The sequence below is a fragment of the Mauremys mutica genome, chromosome 2, assembly GCF_020497125.1.
Source record: "Mauremys mutica isolate MM-2020 ecotype Southern chromosome 2, ASM2049712v1, whole genome shotgun sequence".
NCBI classification, from domain to species: Eukaryota; Metazoa; Chordata; order Testudines; family Geoemydidae; genus Mauremys; species Mauremys mutica.
The window spans coordinates 91,145,619-91,170,333 of record NC_059073.1 but is presented as its reverse complement, the minus strand read 5'-3'; the positions used below and the strand labels follow the sequence as shown (position 1 = coordinate 91,170,333).

General features: G+C 43.2%; 1 protein-coding gene across 2 annotated transcripts in view; it reads right to left on the bottom strand.

The window, feature by feature from the left end:
- Positions 1–583: 583 nt before the first annotated feature.
- ANKRD12 (ankyrin repeat domain 12) overlaps positions 584–24,715 on the bottom strand; it is a 120,185-nt gene continuing 96,053 nt past the window's right edge. For both annotated transcript variants that reach the window (XM_045003048.1, XM_045003049.1), the window contains 4 exons: positions 17,349–17,447; positions 8,168–8,311; positions 2,279–2,374; positions 584–1,886 (listed from right to left, as the gene is read on the bottom strand). In XM_045003048.1, the coding sequence (XP_044858983.1) occupies positions 1,701–1,886; positions 2,279–2,374; positions 8,168–8,311; positions 17,349–17,447 (525 nt within the window). In that variant the 3' untranslated portion in view covers positions 584–1,700. The remainder of the gene's footprint in view (positions 1,887–2,278; positions 2,375–8,167; positions 8,312–17,348; positions 17,448–24,715) is intronic.

Genomic DNA, 24,715 nt, shown 5'->3' with positions numbered 1-24,715 from the left:
ACCAAATAACTAAACAGCTCCTGTAAGTTCTACCCTCCATACTTATAACAGCTTTCCAACTAGCCAGTTTCTCTCAGATAAACTCTTTTTTAGAAGGCAATACTTTCAAATGTAATCTCAGTTGCAGATATCAGATCCAAAGTATTCTTGAATATTTCCCGCACTAGATAGTACAAAAATATTTTCACAACTACCTGTAACCTCCTACCAATAAAAACTTCATTACCCCACACATTAGTAGTGCTAATGATTATAAAAGTGTTAAATGTCATAACACAGGGAAGTTTTTCTATAGTTTCTATAGTTTTTCTGTTATTTCTGCTCTCAACCCTTACATGACTATGATAGTGATAAAAACTGACCTGATCATCAGCTGTTCATAAACTACTGCAAAGGTGATCAGTATATATATATATTTATACACATACAAACACACACACACACACACACTCTTTCTCTCTGGACCCTTTCACTATCAAATTCTAAATCAATTCTTATCACATTTTTAAATATTTTTGTTAAATAGTATCTAAAGCTTCAAGATTTAATTTCAGTAAAAAAAATCCAAGCATGTTAACATGACCAATAAAATTTATTAAACATATTTACAACTATTTACATATCCTTCCATAGGTAAATATTAAAATAGACAATGTACAATTTAAGAATTTTCATTCAAAGGCATTTTGTTGGGAAAAAAATAGGCTCTATTGTGAGACCACCATATAAGAGCAAAAGGTGTTTTAGTTTAAACAAAAATATTTTTGTCATAGTAAGTCACAGGTATGGCATTACAATAGCAGACTAATATGAAATGTGGTTTTGTAAATATTACAATTATTTAGGTATCAGTTACTGAAGTAAAGGAGTTAAGTTGAGTGAAGCATGCAACACCATTCAGTTTCAAATCTTTTACAGTTATGGTGATGAAACAAGCAGCTAACTCAAACACATACCTTACTAAAAGAACTGCCAACCAGAAATACACTACACTTAATAAAAACTACAACTTTGGTCCAATAAAACATTAGACAAAACAGTTTTACAGTTAAAATATCTATTTTTGTACATTTTCAACATTAATTACAAGACTATTTACATTTTCACAATATGTATAAAATAAGTTATTTAAAAATGACAACAATATTACATCTTTTCCAAAAGAAAACTGTACAGATTTACAAATATAATAAAATGAACAGACTTTTTTCCTTCCAAATCTTGTATTTCTTCCACAGACTGTCATTGTTTTTCTGTGGGAGTTCAACTGTTACTGAAGTTTCGTAATACAAAGCTTTAAAGCAGGCTTTATTAAATATCAAATGCTTTTCAGTGGTTATGTAACTTGTTAACAACTTCCAGCGCTGTTAACTCACTGTATCTTGTCATCTTTTCAATGAATATGCTCTAAAGTTGTAGTTAACTTTTAAAATATAAATAATGGCATTTATTGGGAAACTGCTTTTTGGAACTACCATCCAATATAATTGTCATTTATCACTAAATGAAACAGTATTTACTATCATCCATTTATCATATTTAACAAGCCTTTGTGAACTATTTGTCTGAAAGAATACCTCGATTATTGGGCAAGGAGATATTCCACAGAATTAAGTGCTATACCTCAAGAGATGCATACATTTCTGCCCATTGCTGTCCATTTCTCTCAGGCTGTCTCCATTGAAAGAGACAGCCAGCTGTCATATAGGTGTCAATTCAAAATCATCATTAACATCAACAAGAGGAACATAAAACTCCTGAATTTCATAAATGCTGATAGATTTGTATGTAGCAGGATCAAGTTCTTGTAGTTTAAGCTGCCATTCCAGTCTCTGTACAGCATTTAAAGCTGCTGCTTCATGCTGTTGCCTCATCAAAAGGCATGTCTATTCAAAATGAAAAATTAGATTAATGTTTTCAAATATTTAAAACAAACATTTTAAAAAGAAAATTGTATTTAAGTAACACCAGAGACCTTTAAAGGGAACTTTAGAAAGCTGAAATACATATCTAATATAATATTTACTTGGCTTAATTATGTATGGATAGTTAATTAAAACTAACGAAACAGATTCTTCCACCAAATAATTTCTTTACATATCAACATAACAGTAAGCTGCTCAAGATTATGATTTTTTTCTTTTAAATGCACCTTACATTACTATAATAATTTATGGTATTGCACTCAAAAAAGTTTACCATGCTTATTCATCTCATCTTTGTAGTTTCATTTGTAGTCTAATTTTTTGGCTTTGAAAGGACAAATGCAGATACATACCTTTAATTTGTCAAATTTATCATCTACATCTTGTAGCCATGACATGAACTGCCTTGCATTAAATCGATCCCTAACTGATGTTTTATTGTCATCCGCCTAGAAAAGAAGCACATTAGAAACAGTTTTTCAAATAATGAAGTAATGCAAGTTGTTAACCATTACTTACTCCTGTTACAATACTGGAGAACAAGGGGTTAAAAAGAAGTTCTGGGCACAGATGGCCCTGTCCTGTTACACCTGCAAAGTCTGCACAAGCGTGAGATGGAGTTTAAAAAGGGAAGCAGACAGTGGAAGAGAGCAGACCTCTGCTCTGAGCAAGTATGGCCAAGGAACTCTTGTTGCCGGAGACATGGCAAAACAGCCCTGACAAAGCCTGCAAAGAAGAGATTGGTGACTCATTACAAAGGCCAGAAACTTTATTTGTGGTTCTTAAATTTACCCCATGGGGAAAAAGGGGACTTAGATAGGAAGTGATCTCGAGAGGCAGCTGCTTAGCACCCCAAATGGCAGAACTTAACTGCCCACCATTGGGCCCTGGATCAGACCTGGTGCTCCCCTACCAACTCCAAAAGATATGACAACAGGGACCTTTACCTCAGTGGAAAATCCACAATGGGAAGAACTGGGCTGATCAAGAACCCAGATCCCCCAGTCCCCAAACTAAGGTGAAAGCCCTGAAGCCCTTGCAGGTGCTGAAAGACTTCTCTGTGATTGGACTTTCTTTTTGTATACCCCAAAAGGGGTGGACTGGGACATGTGGCCCTCTGGGGGGTGGGGGAGGCTGATCCACAAAAGGAGGGACAGACCCACAAGACAGAACTATAACTGTAAAGGGGGGGATGTCAGGGAAGAAGACAACCTGCCACACCCATGCCTGACCACTAGGTGGCATTGGTGGCAAGCATCCCCCTGTTCATGGAAGGCTCGTAATGTGTAAGCATATTCAGAATCATGACAGCAGCAAACTTTAGTGTCATTCCACACATAATTAAATATGCAGAGTAGTCTCAGAGTTTACTGCTTATTTTTAACAAATGTTGTACATTGAGAATGAAAACTTGGGAAACCATAGTCATAGGCGGCAGGTTTGTATAATTTTTGGTGGGGCCCAAAATGGTGGTGCCCCACCGCTCCCACCCCGTAAGCCGATATAAAATGAAGCTACAATGCGTCAGTGCCACAAGATTACAAGGGTCAATTAAAAGTGGAAAGTCAGAAGCAGCACTTGCCTACTTCAATATACAGTATTATATTTTGTTGCACCTGTTGTGATGGAGTGGGAATGTTCTTAATATTTTCTCTGAATACTGTGTGGGTGCCTCAGTTTCCCCTGCAAGATGCCAACTGAAGGTGTTGGGGACAAAGAGATCAGGTGGCCTCCTTGTCCGGAAGAGACACAGAGGCCAGAGGAGGGAGTGTCAGTTTAGAGCTGGCTGGGGAAATGGGGAGAGACCCAGAACTTGGTTCTGGGCTCCCCACCCCCCAAGATGGACCTGACAGAGGGGTTCTGTTTTCTGTACCAACAAGCTCTGTTTAAACTGTGTTCCTGTCATCTAATAAACCTTCTGTTTTACTGTCTGGCTGAGAGTCACATCTGACTGCGGAGTTGGGGTGCAGGGACCTCTGGTTGCCCCAGGACCCGCCTGGGCAGACTCGCTATGGAAAGTGCATGATGTGGAAGGGCTGAATGCTCCGAGGTCAGACCCAGGAAGGTGTAAGCTTCTTGCTCTGGAGACAGTCTGCTCAGAGAGAGGAGGCTCCCCCAGAGTCCTGACTGGCTTTGTATGGAGTTGTTCCAAAGCATCACAGCACCCCCTTCCACACCATGCACTTCCCAGAAGTCCGCACAGGCACTGACACTCCCTCCTCTGGCCTTTGTCTCTTTTCCAGGCATTAGGAGGCCACCCGATCTCTCTGTTCTCCAACACCTTCAGTTGGCACCTTGCAGGAGAGTGGCCCAGGCCATCAGTTACCAGGAGACAGGGTTTCAGCCATTCTCTGTGCAGACAGCTCACACTGTCCTTCTAGGGCTTTACAACAATCACACCCCCTTATCCCACCATCTAGATCCTTGAGAAATGCAGAGAGGAAACTGAGGCACCCACACAGTATTCAGAGAAAACATTAAGAACATTCCCACTTTGTAACACCTGTATACGACTAGTTATATACTTTAAAGGGGTGTAAAATAGTCAAGTATCGTGCTAAACAAAATGATACTCCAAACTGACCACCAAATTTAAGTTGCACGTTTTTCCCCTCAGGTGAGGGCTCGGGTTGGGCTGGGGATGAGGGGTTCACAGTGCAGGAGGGTGCTCAGGGCTGGGGTGCTGGGAGTGCAGGGACTGGGGTGGGGCAGGGCTGGGGATAAGGAACTTGGGATGCAGACAGGCTGCCCCAGGGCTATGGCCAGAGAGGACCCCCCCCCCCCCCCCCCCCGTTACCGGCAGCTCCAAGCTCCAGGGGAGGGACCCCCCCCCGCAGCACGCTCACTTTGCACCACAGTCACTGCACATGCTCCTAGGGACGCTCTCAGGTCCAGAAAGCTCACTCGCCTCCCCTGTGGTGGGTACCGGGTGTCACGGAGTCCCTGGGCGCTGCTCTGGAACTGCTCCTCACAAAGCCAGTCAGGACTTTGGGGAGCCTCCTCCCCCTTGGAGCAGACTTTTTCAGGGCAAGAAGCTCACACGGCTTCACCTCCTGGGTCTCTCCTTGGAGCATTCAGCATCCTCTGCCCCTCTGTGCCCTTCCCACAGTGAGCCCGCCCCAGTGGGGTCCTGGGGAAGCCACAGGGTCCTGCCCCCCCACTTTGCAGTCAGATGTGACTCTCAGCCAGCCAGTAACACAGAGGTTTATTTGATGACAGGAACAGGGTCTAAAACAGAGCTTGTAGGTACAGTGAACTGGACCCCTCGGCCGGGTCCATTCTGGGGGCAGTGAGCCAGACCCCCCTTGTCTGCACTTCACGCCTGGTCCCCAGCCAGCTCCAGACTCCCAAACCCCCTCCAGCCCCCACCCCTCTCTGCTCAGTTCCTTTCCCGGGCCAGGAGGTCACCTGATCTCTTTGTCTCCAACACCTTCAGCTGGCACCTTTGCAGGGGGGGGCCCCAGGCCATCAGTTGCCTGGAGACAGGGTGTCGGCCATTCTCTGTGCAGACAGCATCACACTGGCCCTCTAGGGCTTTACAACAATCACACCCCTTATCCCACCATCTAGAGCCTTAAGAAATGCATTGGGGAAACTGAGGCACACAGACAGTATTCAGAGAAAACATTAAGCACATTCCCACTTCGTAACACCTGTATACGACCAGTTACATACTTTGAAGGGTGTAAAATAATCAAATATTGTGCTAAATACAATGATACTCCAAACTGACCACCAAATTTAAGTTGCATGTTTTTCCCCTCAGGTGAGGGTTCTGGGGTGGGGCTGGGGATGAGGGGTTCACAGTGCAGGAGCGTGCTCAGTGCTGGGGGTGCAGGCTTTCGGGTGGGGCAGGGCTGAGGATGAGGAACTTGGGGTGCAGACAGGCTGCCCCAGGGCTAGGGCCAGAGAGGACTCCCCATCACCACCACTGGCAGCAGCAAGCTCCAGGGGAGGGACCCCTCCTCTCCCCCCCTGCTCCCCACAGCACACTCACTCTGCACCACAGTCACTGCACATGCTCCTAGGGCCCCTCTCAGGTCCAGAAAGCTCACTCACCTCCCCTATGATGGGTACTGGGGGGGGTGGTTGCCATCACAGGTGGCCTTCCATGTTGCTGCCCCTCACCATAACTTCACTGTGGATGGGGCTGCCCCTTGCCCAGTATGGGGCAGAAGTGGGGTCTGCAGGGTGGTGGCTATGGGGTGGGGAAGCAGGGTGTCATAAAATTCACCCAAGCCCCAGCTGCTCAGGTCTAGGAAGCCTCCCTCTCCCATCCCTCCTGTGGCGGGTGGGTTGGTGGGCGCTGGGGGAGAAGGCATTGCCTTCACATGTGGCTTCCTGCCTCCCCTGTGCAGCCTGCTGCCCCTCACTGGGGGTAGGGGATGGGGGGGGCTTCCCCGTCCCCAGCGTGGGGCAGGAGTGGAGGGGCTGCAGGGTGGTGGCTGGGGGGGGGACGGACAGGGAGGGCAAGTTGTCACAAAATACACCCAAGCCCCAGCTGCTCAGGTAGGTCTATGAACCCCCTCCCCCATCTGCCCTGTGGTGGGAGGGTGCTGGACGGGAGGGGCACTGCCTTCACATATGGCTTCCTGCCTCCCTGACCCCTGCTGCAGCCTGCTGCCTCTCACCATAGCTTCACTGGGGGACGGTGGGAGGGGGTGGGGCTGCCCCCCCTTCCCCAGCGTTGGGCAGGAGTGGGGGCTGGGGCAGGGGGGGAATCATAGGGTCAAACACTCACGGAAGCCCCAGCAGCTGCTAAGGTGAGTGATGTCTGTCTCCTGGCCGGAAGTCCCCTTCGCGTCACCTCCAGGTAGGGGGAGGGGAGGGGAGGGCTGCCAAGCACAGCACGGCCCCCTCCACTCCCCTCCCCCTCCTGAGGTGCTACAGCACCAGCAGCTTGCACTGCTGTTATGCTGTAGCCCTTAGGCGGCGGCAGCAGCAAGGGAGAGAGACGCGCGCTGCGCGCTCTTTACGTTCAGGCAGGGAAGCTCCGGGGCGGGGGTGGGGGGAAGCTCCAGCCCTGGCGGCGGGGGGGGGGGTGAGAGACGCGGGCAGGAGGGGTGCTCCAAGCAGGGGAGAAACCTAGCTCCAAATATTGGTGGAGCAGAGCCCCTGACTGTGAATATTCCTGGGGCTTTAGCCCCAGGAGCCCATATAAGTTGGCGCCCATGACCATGGTATGCTTTTACGAAGACAGTCTTTCAGTTGGCAGTGTCAAAGATCTTCACATTTGCAACTATAAATTTTTATGACAAAGAAGAGTATAGTTAATAGAATAAGGTATATAAACACTAAACAACTGAACAAAAACCAAAAGAAAAAACATCACCACTGTACTCCTTCAGTGAAAGACTATACCACTATACTTCAAAAATTCCTCAGGGAACAAGCAGATATTTTACAATACAAAACTGCCACACTCTTTCACCAGGTACTAGACTATTGAAGAGTATTTTAAAGTATCACAAATCTCTTTAAACATTGAATGAAATTAAAACATTAAACACTATACAAGTTTTTTTCTTATGTAAATATTGTTCAGATATATGTTTCTGCTTCATTTCTTATACCACACTGGAATCCCCGCCCCCACCCACCCCTTAAAAACTAAAAATAAAAAACAAAAAGAAACAAACAAGACCCCCTAAAACTTATGGTAGCAACCATAATAGCAAATAATCTAAATAGATTATATGAAATACTGGATCAGGTCTTTAGTCTATCAGTCTAGTATCCTACTCCAGTAATTATGGAAAGAAGGCAACAAGCCTCTATAATAAACCTAGTTAATTGTGCAATGCTGTCTAGGGAGAAGAAATCCCTCCTCAGCTGTACAGGCGAATAGTTTATGCCCTAAAACATGAGATCTGATCTTTACCATGGCTTGTTTAACTACAAATATGGCTAATGACTTTAAAATTATTTGGTGAATTTTACTGTTCATAAAAGTGAGGGATTTTCACTTTTCAAATAACTAATTATTGCCATACACAGGGCAGGAAGGTATCGTATGAGTTTCTCCACAAAGCTTTTCCAGTTAACATTTGTGCCAAAACGCACCATTATCCATGATCCAGACACCCAGGAAGTCAAAGGAAGTTTTGCCATTGATTTCAATGGTACCAGGATATTACCCAATATCTTCTCTCAAGTCAGACGTAAAAGTACTTATCAAAGATAAGTAATAGGAAAATCATCTAACTGGATGCTCTGAAATCCTAAAACAAGTCTCCTCTTACCTGAGAGTCCAGGGGCACATTATATACTTCAGCATCCAGCAGTACGGTGCAGGCACTGAATGGTAACGTCTGATTAGCTAAAGTTCTTGCAGCTCGATAATGGACACGCAGAACTTCTTGTTCGTTGGATACAATAAGCTTTTCCTAATTGGATAAAAATATTAACATATAGCTGAATACTTCATAAATTGTCATTTGAATTTGCATTTGTAAAAATATTTGCACACCAAAATTCTTTTCAGGCTTTTTTTTTTTTTGAGGCCTTTAGTGAGAAAATGCAACATTCCCCTATTTTTCTACCTTGATAACATTTACATTCTGTCATTTGAATGTCATGAGATTTCTAAAGAAAAATAAAATAACTTTTGTGAACTTTCATTCTAGAAATTTCATTAGAAACCTAAAGGTGTGGCTCTACTTGATGATGCCACTGAATTAAATTGAAACTTCTGAAAGTATAATTTAAAATAGAAGCAATATGCCCTATTATAATAAATGGGATCCTCAATAACTTTTGTGTTTTATGAGGGCCTAAAAAAATGTTCTGGTCTACTTTTAAAATTGTTTTTGACAGTATTTGCTCTCTATTTTTAGGCTTGAACAATAAGGGTCCGAGTAAAATCTTTTATTGTTTAGTCTTGAGTACTCTCTTTCTATTTAATGACTAAGTTCAGAATTACCGTAATGTGGTCTGCTTGAATTTCAAATGTTTACCTCATCTGACTCAGATAATGAACATAGACATGCATCAGTCTGTACTGCTTTGGATTGTTATCGAGCAGAACCTGTCATCAGCATGTATGCATGTCCCCTGGAATGGTGGTTGAAGCATGAAGGGACATACGAATCTTTAGTATATCTGGCACATAAATATCTAGCGATGCCTGTTAAAACAGTGCAATGCGAACACCTGTTCTCACTTTCAGGGCAGCATGATCTCCTGCAAATGTAAACAAACTTGTTTGTCTGAGTGACTGGCTGAACAAGAAGTAGGACTGAGTGGACTTTCAGGCTCTAAAATTTTATATTGTTTTATTTTTGAATGCTGGGGGGTTTTATACATAATACTACATTTGTAAATTCAACTTTCATGATGAAGAGGTGCACTACAGTACTTGTATTAGATTAACTGAAAAATACTATTTCTTTGGTTTTTACAGTGAAAATACTTGTAATAAAAAATAAAGTGAGCACTGTACACTTTATTCTGCGTTGTAACTGAAATCAATACATTTGCAAATGTAGAAAACATCCAAGAATATTTAAATAAATGGTATGCTATTATTGTTTAACAGCACAATTAATTGCAATTAAATTTTTTAATCACTTGACAGCCCTAATTTAAAAATAATATAAAATGTAGTTACATTGGCTGTAATCAATGCGAGGACATAGACCCAAAAACATATTCCCCCATTAGGCAAGGGTCTGCATATAGAGAGAGATTTATTTTAAACACACTGTGCCTTGAAGGTCCACAAACTTTGATTCAGATGGACCAATGAGGAAAGAAAATTCAAAAGTTGAGGGACCCTGCCCTGAAAATGCCTTGCCAGTAGACCCCCAAACCTTTAAATATAGGGACTAAAGTATTGTAGTAATACAAATAATTAATAATAATCTGACTTCAAATATTGTGGCACAGTAGGGAAACAGAGGCAATTTCTCAGATAACTAGGACTCTGACAAATAGGGCTTTACAGAGCAATATTAACATACTTAAGGCATCTGCAAGGAGCCAGTAAAGTCTTTGGAAAACACATTTTCCTTATAGTTAAAACCACTAAGCATGCAGATAATTACATTCTACAAAAATCCATTGAAGACCACTCAGAAGCTGCATAGTTCCCTATGCAGCATATTATGGTAAATCTAGCTGGCTGAGTGGAACAAGGACCAACACTCAACTCAATGGCATTTCTCTCTTTGTTTGTGTCTATATGTGATAACTTTTGAACACTGCATCTGACAAATTCCAGCCTTTCAGTTAATGTTATAAGCATCAATGGGCAGAACTCTATGGATTCTGGTGAAAACTGAAAAGCCAGAAGAGCTTGATTTCCATCTTTCAGGCCCACAGAGGGCCCATTTGGTGCTGCAGGCACCGGATTCCTTAAAGCTGCCTAATGCATCACAAGGCAGCAGCATCTTAATATACTGCACTCTCTTACTGGCCGCACAGGTTGGACTACAAAAGCAACAAAGTGTTTTAAAAGTGCCAGAGATGTTTGTACCAACAATGCAGAACTGCTTCTGGCAAGATGTAGCTGACACATAAGAAAACAGTCTCAGACCTATTTGAACATTTAAGTCCCACAGAGCACACCAGCAGGGGTGAGCTGGAGCCGGTTCGCACCGGTTCGCGCGAACCCGTTGTTAAATTTAGAAGCGGTTTTAGAACCGCTTGTTAACTAGCTTCCCTGCGAGGGAAGCTTTGATGGGCTCTGCCTGGGAAGCCTGTAATTCCTCCTCCCGGCCACCGGGGGGCGCTGCGCTGTGCTGCGAGAGCCATGTGAGCTGCCTCCTGGCCCTGTTGCTGCTCCTGCTCTTTGGACCTCTGGCCCTGGGGCTCCTGCTGCTGCTGCCTGGTGAGTCCCCGGCTGCGTCCTGCTGCTCCCAGCCCCCCCCACCGTGTGAGTATCTGCGCCCCTCCCCCGCCTTCCCTGCCCCCAGCCAGCCCCTGCCCCCAGCCACCCCCAGCCAGCCCCTGCCCCCAGCCAGCCCCTGCCCCACCCCCTGCCCGCAGCCACCCGCAGCCAGCCCCTGCCCCCAGCCGCCCTCTGCCCCACCCCCTGCCCACAGCCAGCCCCTGCCCACAGCCACCCGCAGCCAGCCCCTGCCCACAGCCACCCTCTGCCCCACCCCCTGCCCACAGCCACCCACAGCCAGCCCCTGCCCACAGCCGCCCTCTGCCCGCAGCCAGCCCTTGCCACAGCCACCCTCTGCCCGCAGCCAGCCTCTGCCTGCAGCCCCTGCCACAGCCACCCCCTGCCTGCAGCCAGCCTCTGCCCACAGCCGCCCACAGCCACCCCCTGCCCACAGCCACCCGCAGCCCGCCCGTCTGCATCACCTGCCCACAGCCAGCCCGTGTCACTCCCTGCCTCCAGCTAGCCCTGCCCCACGCCCCTATCTGCAGCCAGCCCCACATCCACTGGTGCCCTGCAGTTCCCAGGGCAGTAACCCTGCACACCTGCTTTAATGAGGGGGGGGCAGGGAGCAGCTGGGACCCACACATGTGCACACCCTAGAGTGACCAGACAGCAAGTGTGAAAAATTGGGACGGGGGTGAGGGGTAATAGGAGCCTATATAAGAAAAAGACCCAAAAATTGAGACTGTCCCTGATCACCACCCACACATGTGAAACGGAGCTCATTTCTAGTTCAGCCCCATCTTTTTAAAAAAGAACTTTAGGTAGGGTTAAAATACATCTGTATTTTCCTGGACATGTCAGGCTTTTCGGTTCTTAATCACCTCCTGGGAAAATACGGACGTATGGTAACCCTATTGGTACAAAAAATACATGCTGTCGCACATCCCTTAAATCAGAACTTTTTATAGGGAACCCGTTGTTAAATCAGAACTTTTTATAGGGAACCCGTTGTTAAGATTTTGGCAGCTCATCACTGCACACCAGGGATTGTTTGCAGGAAACTGACAGAAGTCTCTCGCAAGAGAAATGAGCTCTTGGGAGAGATGTGAAGGAAGAGCAGGAAGTCACATGATATGGGAAGGAGGCAAGATTGTTCCATGCAGAAAAATGAGGTGGGGGGGGGCGGCATTCAAGGGCATACAATGGGGTGATAAGCAGGGAGGCTTGGGTGAATGCAGATGAGATGGAGGCAGGAGTTGAGCTGGGTGAGAAGTCTGATCTTCATGCAGCAGGCACAGGGAGTGCAGCATAGAGATCTGAAGAACTGATTGACATAAGCAGAGCATCAGGGGAGGAAGGTGATTTTAGGAGTAGCACTTTGGCTGAGCTGAGGGGAAGTAAGGAGAGAGGCAGTGAGGTCAGAGAGGAATCTGCTGCAGTAGTCAAGGGAGATGACCAAGGCCAGAATCCAGGCATGTGTGTGTGGATAGGTGGGGGGGCCTGAGGACGGAGAACAGAGAGGATTCAATGGCAACCTGAGTTTGGGTGGAGGCAACGTGGGGGAGTAAAAGCCAACATGGAATTTGTAAGCCTGAGTGGTGGTGAAGTCAGGGACAGAATGGGGAGATCTGCAGAAACTGACTGCAATGAATCTTATGTTCTTCTGTCCCCTGTAGGCCAAAGGGGATGGGAAGTGAATTCCCTCAGACCTATAAAGTACTCTAAGATCCTCAGATGGCAGTGCTCTAGGAGGGCTGGGTATTTGCATTCAGGAGTAGAGTCTGTGTTCCTGCCCCTTCCCCTCCTACCACCTGCCAACAACAGACAATTCTACTGAATCCTTAACAATCACATAAGCTTCAGGTTGAAGCGTTGTGGCACCATGCAGCTTATCAATTCCAAAATTTCAGGGAATATTTTATGCATCAATGTGCAAAACCTTATTGATTTTGGTGAAAATTGGAACACTGGAGAAACCTGATTTCCACTGCTATGAGAGGAAAATCAGTACCAGTGTGTCTATTTGGTGCTGCAGGAAACAGAATTTCTTATATGCTTAATATGTTGTTCTCGCTGACTGAGTGTACAAGTTCAGCCTATGAAAGCAACAAAGCGTGCAACCCTCTAGTAAAAATGCAGGGAAAAGAGATGATGTTGCAAAAGCATGAGGTAGTTATGGGTACATAAGAACGGTCATACTGGGTCAGACCAGTGGTCCAACCAGCCCAGTATCCTGTCTTCTGATATTAGCCAAAGCTAGATGCTTCAGAGGGAATGAACAGAACAGGCAGTCATCAAGTGATCCATCCCCTGTTGTCCACTCCCAGCTTCTGGCAAACGCAGGCTAGGGACACTCAGAGCATGGGGGACATCCCTGATCATCCTCGCTAATAGCCACTGATGGACCTATCCTCCATGAACTTATCTAGTTCTTTTTTGAACCCAGATATAGTTTTGGCCTTTACAACATCCCCAACAACAAGTCCCACAGGTTGACTTGTTTAGTGTGAAGAAGTACTTCCTATTGTTTGTTTTAAACCTGCTGCCTATTAATTTCATTGGGTGAAAGCTGTTTCTTGTATAATGTGAAGGAGTAACCCACTGGTTCTCAACCTGTGGTCCGCATACCCAACTATGTCTAAGGAGTCCATGAAAGATTTAAAAAACAGACTGAACAGAATTCAACTGACAACAGATTTCTAAAGAGGTCTGCACATCCATTGAAAATTTCCAAAGGGGTCCTCAAATGAAAAATGGTTGAAAGCCACTGGAATAAATAACAATTTGTTATTCATTTGCTCCACACCATTCATGATTTTATAGACTGCTATAATATCCTCCTCTTAGTCCTCTCTTTTCCAAGACAAAAAGTCCCAGTCTTTTTAATCTTTTCTCATATGGAAGCTGTTCCATACCCCTAAACATTTTTGTTGTCCTTTTCTGTAACTTTTCTAATTCTAATATATCCTTTTTGAGATGGGGTGACCGGAACTGCACACCGTATTCAAAGTATGGGCAAACCATGGATTTATATAGAAGCATTATTATATTCTCTGTCTTATTATCTATCCCTTTCCTAATGGCTCCCAACATTCTGTTAGCTCTTTTGACTGCCATTGCACATTGAGCGGATGTTTTCAAAGAATTATCCACAATGATTTCAAGATCTCTTTCCTAAGTGGTAACAGCTAATTTAGACCCCATCAGTTTGTACATATAGTTGGGATTATGTTTTCCACTATGCATTACTTTGCATTTATCAACATTTAATTTAATCTGGCATTTTGTTGCTCACTGACTCAGTTTTGTGAGATCCCTTTGCAACTCTTTGCAGTCTGCTTTGGACTTAACTATCTTGAGTAATTTTATATTATCTGCAAATGTTGCCATATCACTTTTACCCCTTGTTCCAGATCATTTATAAATATGCTGAACAGCACTGGTACCAGTACAGACCCCTGGGGGACACCACTATTTACCTCTCTCCATTCTGAAAACTGACCCTTTATTCCTACCCTTTGTTTTCTGTCTTTCAACAAGTTACTGATCCACAAGAGGACCTTCCCTCTTATCCCATGAATGCTTACTTTGCTTAAGAGCCTTTGGTGAGGGACTTTGTCAAAGGCCTTCTGAAAGTCTAAGTCAGGGGTCGGCAACCGGTGGCTCGCGGCTCGCCAGGGTAAGCACCCTGGCGGGCCGGCCCGGTTTGTTTATCTGCCGCGTCGGCAAGTTCGGCCGATCGCGGCTCCCACTGGCCGCGGTTCGCGGTCCCAGGCCAATGCGGGAGGCAGGAAGCCACGGCCAGAACATCCCTCGGCTCGCGCCGCTTCCTGCCTCCCGCATTGGCCTGGGACCGCGAACCGCGGCCAGTGGGAGCCGCGATCAGCCGACGCGGCAGATAAACAAACCGGGCCGGCCCGCCAGGGTGCTTACCCTGGCGAGCCGCGAGCCACCGGTTGCCGACCCCTGGTCTAAGTACATTATATCCACTAGATCATCCTTGTCCATGTTTGTTAACCCAAACAGCTAGTTGCAACAGTGTCTTGCAAAGCAAGATGCAATAAACTCCCTAAAGAACAACATGGAGAAGACTGGAAAAAACACTCTAAATTGCTTCTGCAGTTTCATGAAGTCTGAGACAAAGACTAAAAATCATTTTACTCACTCGAAGAATTATAATAGATTGGTCAGGCATGATTTGCCTTTGCAAAAGCCACACTAACGCCTCCTCAACAAATTGTGTTCATCTGTGTGTCTGATAATTCTGTTCTTTACTATAGTTTCAACTAATTTGCCTAGTACTGAAGTTAAGCTTCCCAGCCTGTAATTGCCAGGATTGTGTCTGGAGCCTTTTAAAAGTATTTAAAACATTAGCTATCCTATAGTCATGTAGTACAGAAGCTGATTTAAATGACAGGTTACATGCCACTTAGTAGTTCTGCAATTTCATATTTGAGTTCCTTCAGAACTCTTTGGTGAATACCATCTGGTCTTATTGATTTATTCATGTTTAATTTATCATTTGTTCCAAAACCTCCTCTATTGACACCCCAATCTGGGACAGTTCCTCAGATTTGTAACCTAAAAAGAATGGCTCTGGTGTACGCAATCGCCCTCTTATCCTCTGCAGTGAAGACAAGCAAAGTATTAATTTAGTTTCTCCGCTATGGCCTTATCTTCCTGGAGTGCTCCTTTAGCACCCCGATTGTCCAGTGGCCCCACTGATTGTTTAGCAGGCTTCCTGCTTCTGATGTACTTGCACTTTTTTTTTTTTTTTTTGGCTGTTAGTTTTTGGGTATTCGGTCCTGGTTTGTGGTACTAAAAGAGCAGAATGCTCTCATATGTAACTTGGTTTAAGACCCCACAAAGCCCAGGGCTGGCCCTGATCTACATAACAATGCATTATATTTCCACTCAGCCAGTGATCAAAATAACTAAAATGTGCAAATTAAATATATACAGAATTTGGTAGAACATCTGAGAAGACAGAATTTTTTGTGTGTGCTAAGTAAAAGGAATTTTTTTCATTAGGTATAAAGACTCAGTAAGGCCATGATCCTGTATTGTGTAGCTCATAGACTGCTGCATTTGCAGAAAGCGTCATTGAACTATGTATTGGTACAGAAGTCCACTTTTATCACATACAATGCAGGATCAGGACCCAATATAACATTAAAGTAGAATCACAACTGAATTAATTATTATACTTTCCTCAAAGTAAAATTATTTAGAAGTTCTATTTATGGACCCAAATATCCCTAGAGTTCAAGCAGCTTAAAAAAAAATCTGCTATAAAGTGAATGAGAGACTCCCATCAAAGGAAAACAAGGGTGGATTTGTAAATAGACAATCTAAACAAGGAACAGCTAATATTATGGAGAAACAATAGCCTCTCCCTGAAGTTGCAAGCAGTTTTCCATTCAAAGGAAGGTTCTGGCCCACCTCTACATTGTCCAAAATAGGTCCTTTGTGCTCGAAGTTTCATATGTTGTCTTTGATAAAGATACCAATCTTAGGAAAAAAATAGATGTTTTTCACTTTCTGAAAATTCTAGTGCTTTTTCTCAGGTTATCTTAAAAGCAATTTGACCTAGAAACTTTACATGTGTTTCATTCAAGAATACTTGTGATCTAGTGTACAAGGGTCTAAAGGAGGAAAAATTGGGAAAAAATGCCCTAAATCAAAATTCTGGGTTAATGTACTCATTCCTGATGGACAGTTAAACACCTCAGACTCTTTGATTTTCTTGGTATAACCTGTTGGATTAAAAGACTTTAAAAGATCCCCAGACTTTTCCTTCCTAAAGTGTGCAGATTTCTTAAAGCCCACAGCCCAAAAAAATGTGTTGAAATAAACATTTAAAGAATATGCATTCACAGATAGATGGTCTTTTCCATTTCTAACTTCCACAAAGTCTGCAAGTGTAGCCATAAAAAAAAAATGTTGGTGAAATTCTAACAAGCAGGAGACCAAAACATGTTAGTTAACAATTGTAATCTAGGATATATCTTTAAACTGAATAAAACTCTAGTTGGGAATTATTACACCACGACTCAGACCCAGTTTTATTATTATTAACTAACGAAACAGACATAAATTGTATTATTTCCTTAACAGAGTACAAAACTGTCAAGTAAACCAAGTACATGCCAGTTGTAATACGGATCTTTCGCCTTTTACTAGAAGTATTGGCATTCAAAAAATGTCTTGCTTTCTTGGTTTCCCACATGGAAACTGCTATTTGGACAACTGAGCAAATTTTCATTGCAATAAGCAGCAAGTTGCAGCATGTTCTCATGTTAGTATATAAAGGACTGTTGTGTATATTACCTCATGTACAGTACTGAAATTATACTGTGTTAATTCTAGTTTGATCTGCAGTATGAATGTGTACAACATTTCTCTGAATTGTAAAACAGCAGTGTAAGGAATTTACTTCTAAAAGCAATGTTAATTTAAGTAATTATATATATATATATATATATATATTACACACACACACACACACACAAGATTAAATGTATATATATAGAAAGTTATATATATAGAAAGTTTAAAATAGGGAAATGAACATTTTTCTGTATTCTTACCCTTTCAATACTGTGCTGTAAACGCAATTTCATCCTTACAACTTCCTGTTGTCTAAAAAGTTCTTTAAGTGGATCTGTCAGTGATGGTGGTGGTGTAATCTAGGAAAAAATTGTTACAAATTTAAATTTAACATATAGAGTTTACCTGGACTGGCTTTATAATTGCAAACATGCATTTTAAAAAAAAGCATGAACAGAATATTTTTCACTGGAAAAGTATATCATCCAGCCCCAAGAACATAACTGAATTCACAGATTTTTGTTGTAATCTATTAATTACATCACCATCTACCCTTTTATTAAATCACAGAATTAAAGATTAATTTTTAAAAAAGTTAAAATCTGTCCATCTGTGGTTAAGTGCCGTTTAAAACAATTATAAAGAGTTCTAAAGGAAAGTAAATTATTTAAACATTATTTGTTATGTGTAGACAGTGCCTTTAGGACTGAATAAGACACACAAAAGAAGAAAGTCCCTATCCCAAGGATCTTGCAATTAGAACACACAAATGAGACAAAATGCACTGGAAAGTCCAAAGGAAGTATTTATAGAAGTGGTATTGATTTTGAATAATGGGTAGATGACCTCATTTTTTAAGTCCCACTCCTAGATAGCAAAACATTCAGATATATTTCCATGTATGCTGTTTTGTAATAGTATTAGTTTGAGGGCAGTTGCACATGTTTATTATTATATGGGAAGCTTCAGATTTAAATGAAGGAAATAAGTATTATATAGTTAACTAGTCTGTACAACAAAACACTGTAAACATAATTGTTTGTGGTCATGATAGTAACCAGACAGCAAAATTAGAGTTGTCTGTGAGGTCATCAGAACCCTGAAATGTTTGTTAAAAACTCTGTCCAAAGTGTTCTTGTTTTATATATACTGCATTTCCATATTTTTATTCTTTACTTAGCTTCTTACCAACAGTGCAGAATATTTCATAACTATTTGATAAATAGAAGAACACATGATACTGCTTTGGGTGGACTACTCAAAACTAGCTGAAATATTGTTTGCCATAACTGGTGTCTAGATAGCACAGCAGAAATACATTTATAGATGAATAGTAATATCATCCACTGTATATAAAACTAACAAACTGATCTAGTATCACACGTTGCTATTGATATGTGTGTGGCTACTCTGGAATACAAGGTATTATACCTACCTCACACTAAACATGTTACATTAAGGATATTTTTGGCATTGTGAAAGAGTGATGTATCTATAAAGATTTATTTAATGACCGATATCCTGAAATAATTTTTACCATAGAATATTATGAAAATGAAGGCAGTCTCTTTTGGAAGCAGGATTTACCATGGTAATGAACAAATCCCTTTTACTACTTCATATAAATATATATATACACTGCCTGAAAGACATATACTGCTAACATTATGTATCTACTTTTTATGAAAAAGCATTTGGTCTCTGGACAGTTGAACAAAACATACAGCATTTGCAATTATGTTCAACTCATGGACACATTTTTAAATAGGCTTAATGCATATCTCATAGCTGTGGCTATCTCTTTTAATTATAAAAGGGGTAAAGGAAATCTTAAATCCTGCTTAATAAACAAGGGAAATTCCAGACACTCAAAATTATGTTCTCTCACATGCCAAGAATCTCACAGTAAATATAGTGAATTTTGAAACTCCCCAGTATGGTCTGGCTTTATAATCTAAGATACTATAAATAAGTACCAAGGCATTAAGGAGGTATTTAAAAAAAAAAAGTTTTTTTTCCAATATAGTAGCATACACAAAGACCCAAGAACTGGAACTATTCTATATGGTTGATATAGAACAGTTACTTACCCAACAATAATTGTGGTTCTTCAAGATGTAGTCAGTGTGGATCTTACTATAGGGGCACTTGTACCTCACGCACATGATATCGGATCCTTTTGAATAGCAGAATCTATCAGGCCACACATGGGCGCTCTGCCTCCTCGCTCTCCTGTGCAAGGGTATAAAAGGCAGAGAGGCTGCGAGTTTCCCTCAGTTCTCTTATAATTCAAAGACTGTGTCAGCTGAGAACTCCAAAAGTGGGGATGGAGGGCAAGTCACAGAATCGATGCTGACAAAACATGAAGAATCAGTTACTATAGGGTAAGTATTCTTTCTTCTTCAAGTATGTGTAAGCGTGGATCCACTGTAGGTGACTTGCAAGCAGTATCCCCTCAGGATGGTGGTAATGAGGAGTTCGAACGGAATTCTGTCAAAAAGATTGAAGGACTGCTGTCTGGAATTTGTACCTGATCTAGTGGCTAAGTACAATGCATAATGTTTGACATGTTACTCCACATCACCACTTTGCAGATTTAAGCATATTTTTAAAGCAGACAGAGAATGTCGCTTGAGCTGTGGTGGAGTGTGTCTATGTTCAGTGGGATACGTACACTGGCCAACTGCTAACATATGATATATTGTTTATCTACAGTACTTGTATATTCTCTGTGAGGAGATGGCCTGACCTTTAGAATAGCCATCAGAAATAAATGAGAAGCCAGTCTGAACAGTTTGGTTCAGACAGTGTAATAAAGTAAGGCTATGGAAACATCCAGAGTATATAACTTCTCTCATGGTATGGAGTGGGGCTTTGGGAACATGACTGTTAATCAGCTGATTCAGGTAGAATTCTGAGACCTTAGGGATGAATTTACGGTGAGGTTTCAGAATCACTTTGTTCCTATGAAATGCTACGTAAGGAGGTTCAGTCAATAGTGATTAAAGTTCACTCACTCTCCTGGCCAAGTTGATGGCAACTAAAAAAGGCTGTCTTTGGAGTGAGATGATATAAGGCGCATTCTGAAAGGAGGTTTGAAGGGAGCCTCCATAAACCTTGGAAGGATGATACTGTGGTCCCAGTAGGAGTAGGTTCTCTGACCTGATACTGTCAGGTGAGAGGATGACTATATAGGTGGATAACACTCTGAGACTGCTGTAAGGTGAACCTTAATGAATCTGAATAAAAGGCCAGGATGTTTTAAGTACAACAAGTATTCAAGGATCTTCAGTATCATAGTCTGCACTAGGCCCAGGCTATGTTAAGCTGTCCATACAGAGAATCTCTTCCATTTTAATAAGTCTTTCTGCTCTGTATCAGGATCTCTTGGACCTGTGGGGAACAGTTTCTGTCCGTGAGTCTCACCCAACCAAAATCCATGTGCCTTCAGATGCAGTGACTTTAGGTCTGGATAGAGTATCTGACTGTGGTGTTGTGAAATCACATCTAGGCAGTCTGAGAGCTGGATAGGCAGTTGAACAGACAACTTTAGCAGGTCAGTCAAGTAAGACTGCCATGGCCAGTCGGGAGCTACAAGGATGATTGTGGCGCTGACTCATTTCATTTTAAATATTACTCTGGGGATCAGTGGAATCAGCAGAAAGAGATATAGGAGGTCTTGATTCCATTATAGAAGGAAGATGCCTAGTAGTTGTCTCAAGCTCATGACCCCTCTGGAACAAAAGTTCAGATACTTGGCATCCCTGGTGGCAAAAGAGGCCTATCACAGGAGCCCCCCCAAGGATGGAAGATTGGCTCTATGATGGAATCCACAGGGAGCAACTGTCATTTATAACAGATTGTCTGCCAGGAAGTCCTCCAGATTGTTACTAAGTTCTGGGAGGTGAAGAGCCATTGGAGTTATCCCATGTTGGTGGCATCATGTCCAGAGCTTCATAGCTAGAAGGGTGATGAGCAAGTGCCTCCTTGCTTGAATACATAGTGCATTGTACATGTTTTGACATCAGGATCTGCACCATGGAATTTTGAAGAACAGGAAGGATTGCCATACAGATTAGCCTGATGGTTCTGAGTTCCAGGACATTTATGTGAAGTTTCATATCTTTTGTGGACCAGGTACCTTGCACTTGGACCAGGTAGATGGTTCAGGTGGCCTCCCCAACCTGTCCCTGATGTGTCCATAATTAATGTCATTGTCAAGGAAAGGCCAGAGAATGGTGGTACTCCTTTTACAGTCTTGGATTCTCGCTATTTATCTCAGGTTTTGCAATTACTTGAGGTGGCACTAAGACCTTCTTGTTCATCTGATACCTTGCCAGATAATACATTGACCTAAACTAGAGTTGTAAAAACTGCAGATGTCTGGCAAATGATGTCACATAAATGCAGGCTCACATATGGCCTCACAGCCCACTACAAGTCCATACTGTCTTAGTCAGGTTCGATTCCATCTTGAGTAATAGCAACTACAAAACCAGGAACCTGTCCTTGATCAGGTATGCCCTGGGCAATGTGGAGTCAATTCCAGCTCCTATGAACTCTATCTGTGATGAGATACGAGACTATTTTTTGAAGTTCACCAGGAGGCCTAGCTGGGAATATTTTAGGCACACCACCATCTCCTGCTGGGATGGAGTACCATTGATGATGTTTGTGTCCATTTGTCAGAAAGGGGCAAGGTGGTTCCTGAAGGTGGTGACAGGGTCTGGACCGGCTCCACTGTAACTCCCGACACTAGAGTCAAACATTCTGCATCTGGAAGAGGAGAATGATGGGAGCCTCCTGAAGCACCAAAGTCTTTTTCTTGGTGGCTACCTGGACTGTGAGTCCTATGAATAGGATGGTGTCCTTTGCCTCTGTTGGAATTGATATTTGTATGGCTTTATCACAGATTTACCAGGTTGGTGCTACGCCCCAGCCTTCAGTCTCCTGGGAGTAATCCCTTTACTGTGCCAGATCACCAGGGCCCATCCACACAGCCTCAATGATTCTGTGATTTGGCCTTTGGGCTCCAGCACCCCCAAAGAGCTCCTACAGCAAATCCACCTTCTGAGGGAGCAATGCAACTGAGTAAGTATTGCAGAGAGCAGCCTTTTCGAAGCAAAGTAGCATTGATTAGTCAGTTGGAATACAGCATCAGAGAGTCATTAGATTAGCATTAAGTTAGGGAAAAGCATTAAGTTAAGACAGCATCCATATTGGTTGAAGCAATGGCTATGCCATGCCATGATTCTCTGAGGTCCATCTTCACTCTCTGTCCCTATATGTGAGTCTCTGATCGCTGCATGAACCTTAAAAGAGTCCCCTTGACACTTCATACCTTTGTTTCCAGTTGCAGTCTTTTTACTCGGCTTCCTTCAGAGAACTGAAGGAAGTAGCCTGCTCTTGGCTGTTCCACTCATTAAGTGTTAATGGACAAGTTCTTGGTTCTTCCATTGTCAATGTAGGGTCTTCCATTCACATGGTGTGTAGATTCCAGCGAGTCCTTGTTAATCTGGTTCCAATCCAGACATTTTACATTATTCAACCCCCATCCTTATCTCCCTTGTCCCAGGAAGGAGAACACCACCATCACCCCACCATGTCCCATCCAATGGGCGGCCATACAAAGTAGGTAGGTACCCTGAGTCTTATATATAGTTCATAAAAATATTACAAAATTCCAACATTCATCACAGGCTTTCAAAAGGAAGACGGTGTGTAATTCTCTAATTATCTCAGAGTGGCTCTTGAGTTTTTAAGCAAATGGTGCTCTTCATCTGTTCTGTTGCTAAAGAGTTCCATCTCTTCAAAGGGCAGTCCTCGATGGTGAACTGTACCTCCTTGGAAATGCTGGCTGCTAGTATCCATGAGGACAGTGTCATGGTGATAGTTGTGGCCATTAATCTCATAGCTATATTGGATGCATCCATGGCCACTCATAATGCCTTTCTGTGACCATCTGGCCCTCTTTTTTTTGTGTCTTTTAGTTCTTCCCTATTCTCCTGTGCAATCTTGGACAGAAAGGGTGTGACTCCTTCCGAGGTGAGGAAGTTAAATTTTGTGAACAGGGCCTGACTGCAAGCTATCTGGAGCTGTAATGAAGCAACGGAATACACCTTTCACCTGAAGAGTTCTAGTTTAATGTCTTTTTTCCTTTGGGGTGTCCTTTGTAGACCTGGATTTTTCTTGCACAATTGATAACACCAGAGTTCCTGGATTTGGTTAGAAATATAAATGTCTGAAAACCTTTAGAGGCACCTGAGTATCTCTTTCCACTTGTTTGGATGTGGGAGGAAGAGTGGCCTGAGACAATCAGAGTGCCTTCACTGGCTTGAGTATACCCATGTTGGTTGGGAGTGGAATCCTGGCTAGGCATGTGGAGTTCAGTATTGTTGGGGCTGGTATCACTGCCTCATCTGGCAACAACGATGATTCTTTGGGAGAGGACAGAGGTTCTTGCTGTTCCTCTGCCACCTCAAGCTGCTCACAGAAACTGATGTCCTGCTTCATCATGTGTGACATGACTAATGACACCACTTTACATCCCAGCCATGCTTAATGTTTCATTCAAAACTTGATGAACAGAGTTCTGGATTTGTCAGGAAAAACTGTGAAAGAGCCTTAGGATACTGCGTTATGCCCGCTCTACACTCCCTTCACTTTTGTTGCTCTGTTTTTATGTTCTAGGGCTTCATCTGAACTAAGTGCACAGAAGGGAGCTGGTGACCTTTTAACAACCCAATTTCCCTTTCAAAATTCCTCCATTTTTCTACACCTCTTATTTCAGGGAGGTACCAGGCAATCATTGCAGTATAGCTGGTTAAATCTAAAGCAAAGAAGTATTTAACAAAATCTTCCAATGCTGCAAGGCTACAACATGGCTACCCCTCTGACACTTGAGAGAGAGAGAGAGCGAGAGCGCTTTTTTCCTTGATGTGTGAGAGGGGGATAAGCTCTGGGACATGCTCTCCAGTAAGGCCAATATGGCATGTTGTAAGGTTACTGGCCAGGTCAAGGCAGGTCACCGCAGTGCCATTCATGTCTTGCTTGAGGGGAGGATCCTAACTGAGAAGCCTCTGGTATCCTCCTTAGGGTCACTTTCTGACGGGGGGTGGAGGGAGGGTGTCAGCAAAATCAAAATTGCTTGATGTCAGCAAAATCTAGTGGATTGGAAGTATTCTCTCTCGAAAGATAGTATCTTAGAATAGTGTAGCCTCTGAGCCAGGATGTTTCAGCAAAGGACATCAGCTACTCCACTAGGATATATCTCCAGACCCTGATAGGCTTGGCCATTAGTACTGATGTCAGTGTCAAGTTGTCACTCTTCTGTGTGCCATACCAGCAACCTGTGTTGCATTTCCAGTCTTAGAAGCAGTGGATGACTTGCAGGCTTTACCTCTGGAGTACTGGTGTTTATGCCCTCCTTGCAAGATGATCCCATGTGGTGTTCGGAGCCATGCTTATGCTCTGTCCTGTCCTGCCTCTCTGTTGCTTTTCAGTGCCAGGGCATAGATATGAGATCTATCAGTCCTGAGGCTGGTGCCAAGGCTTTTGTCATCGGTATCAAGGCTGTCAGTGCCAATATTGTTGGCATCCTCACTGATGCCTTTTTTCTCACCAGATC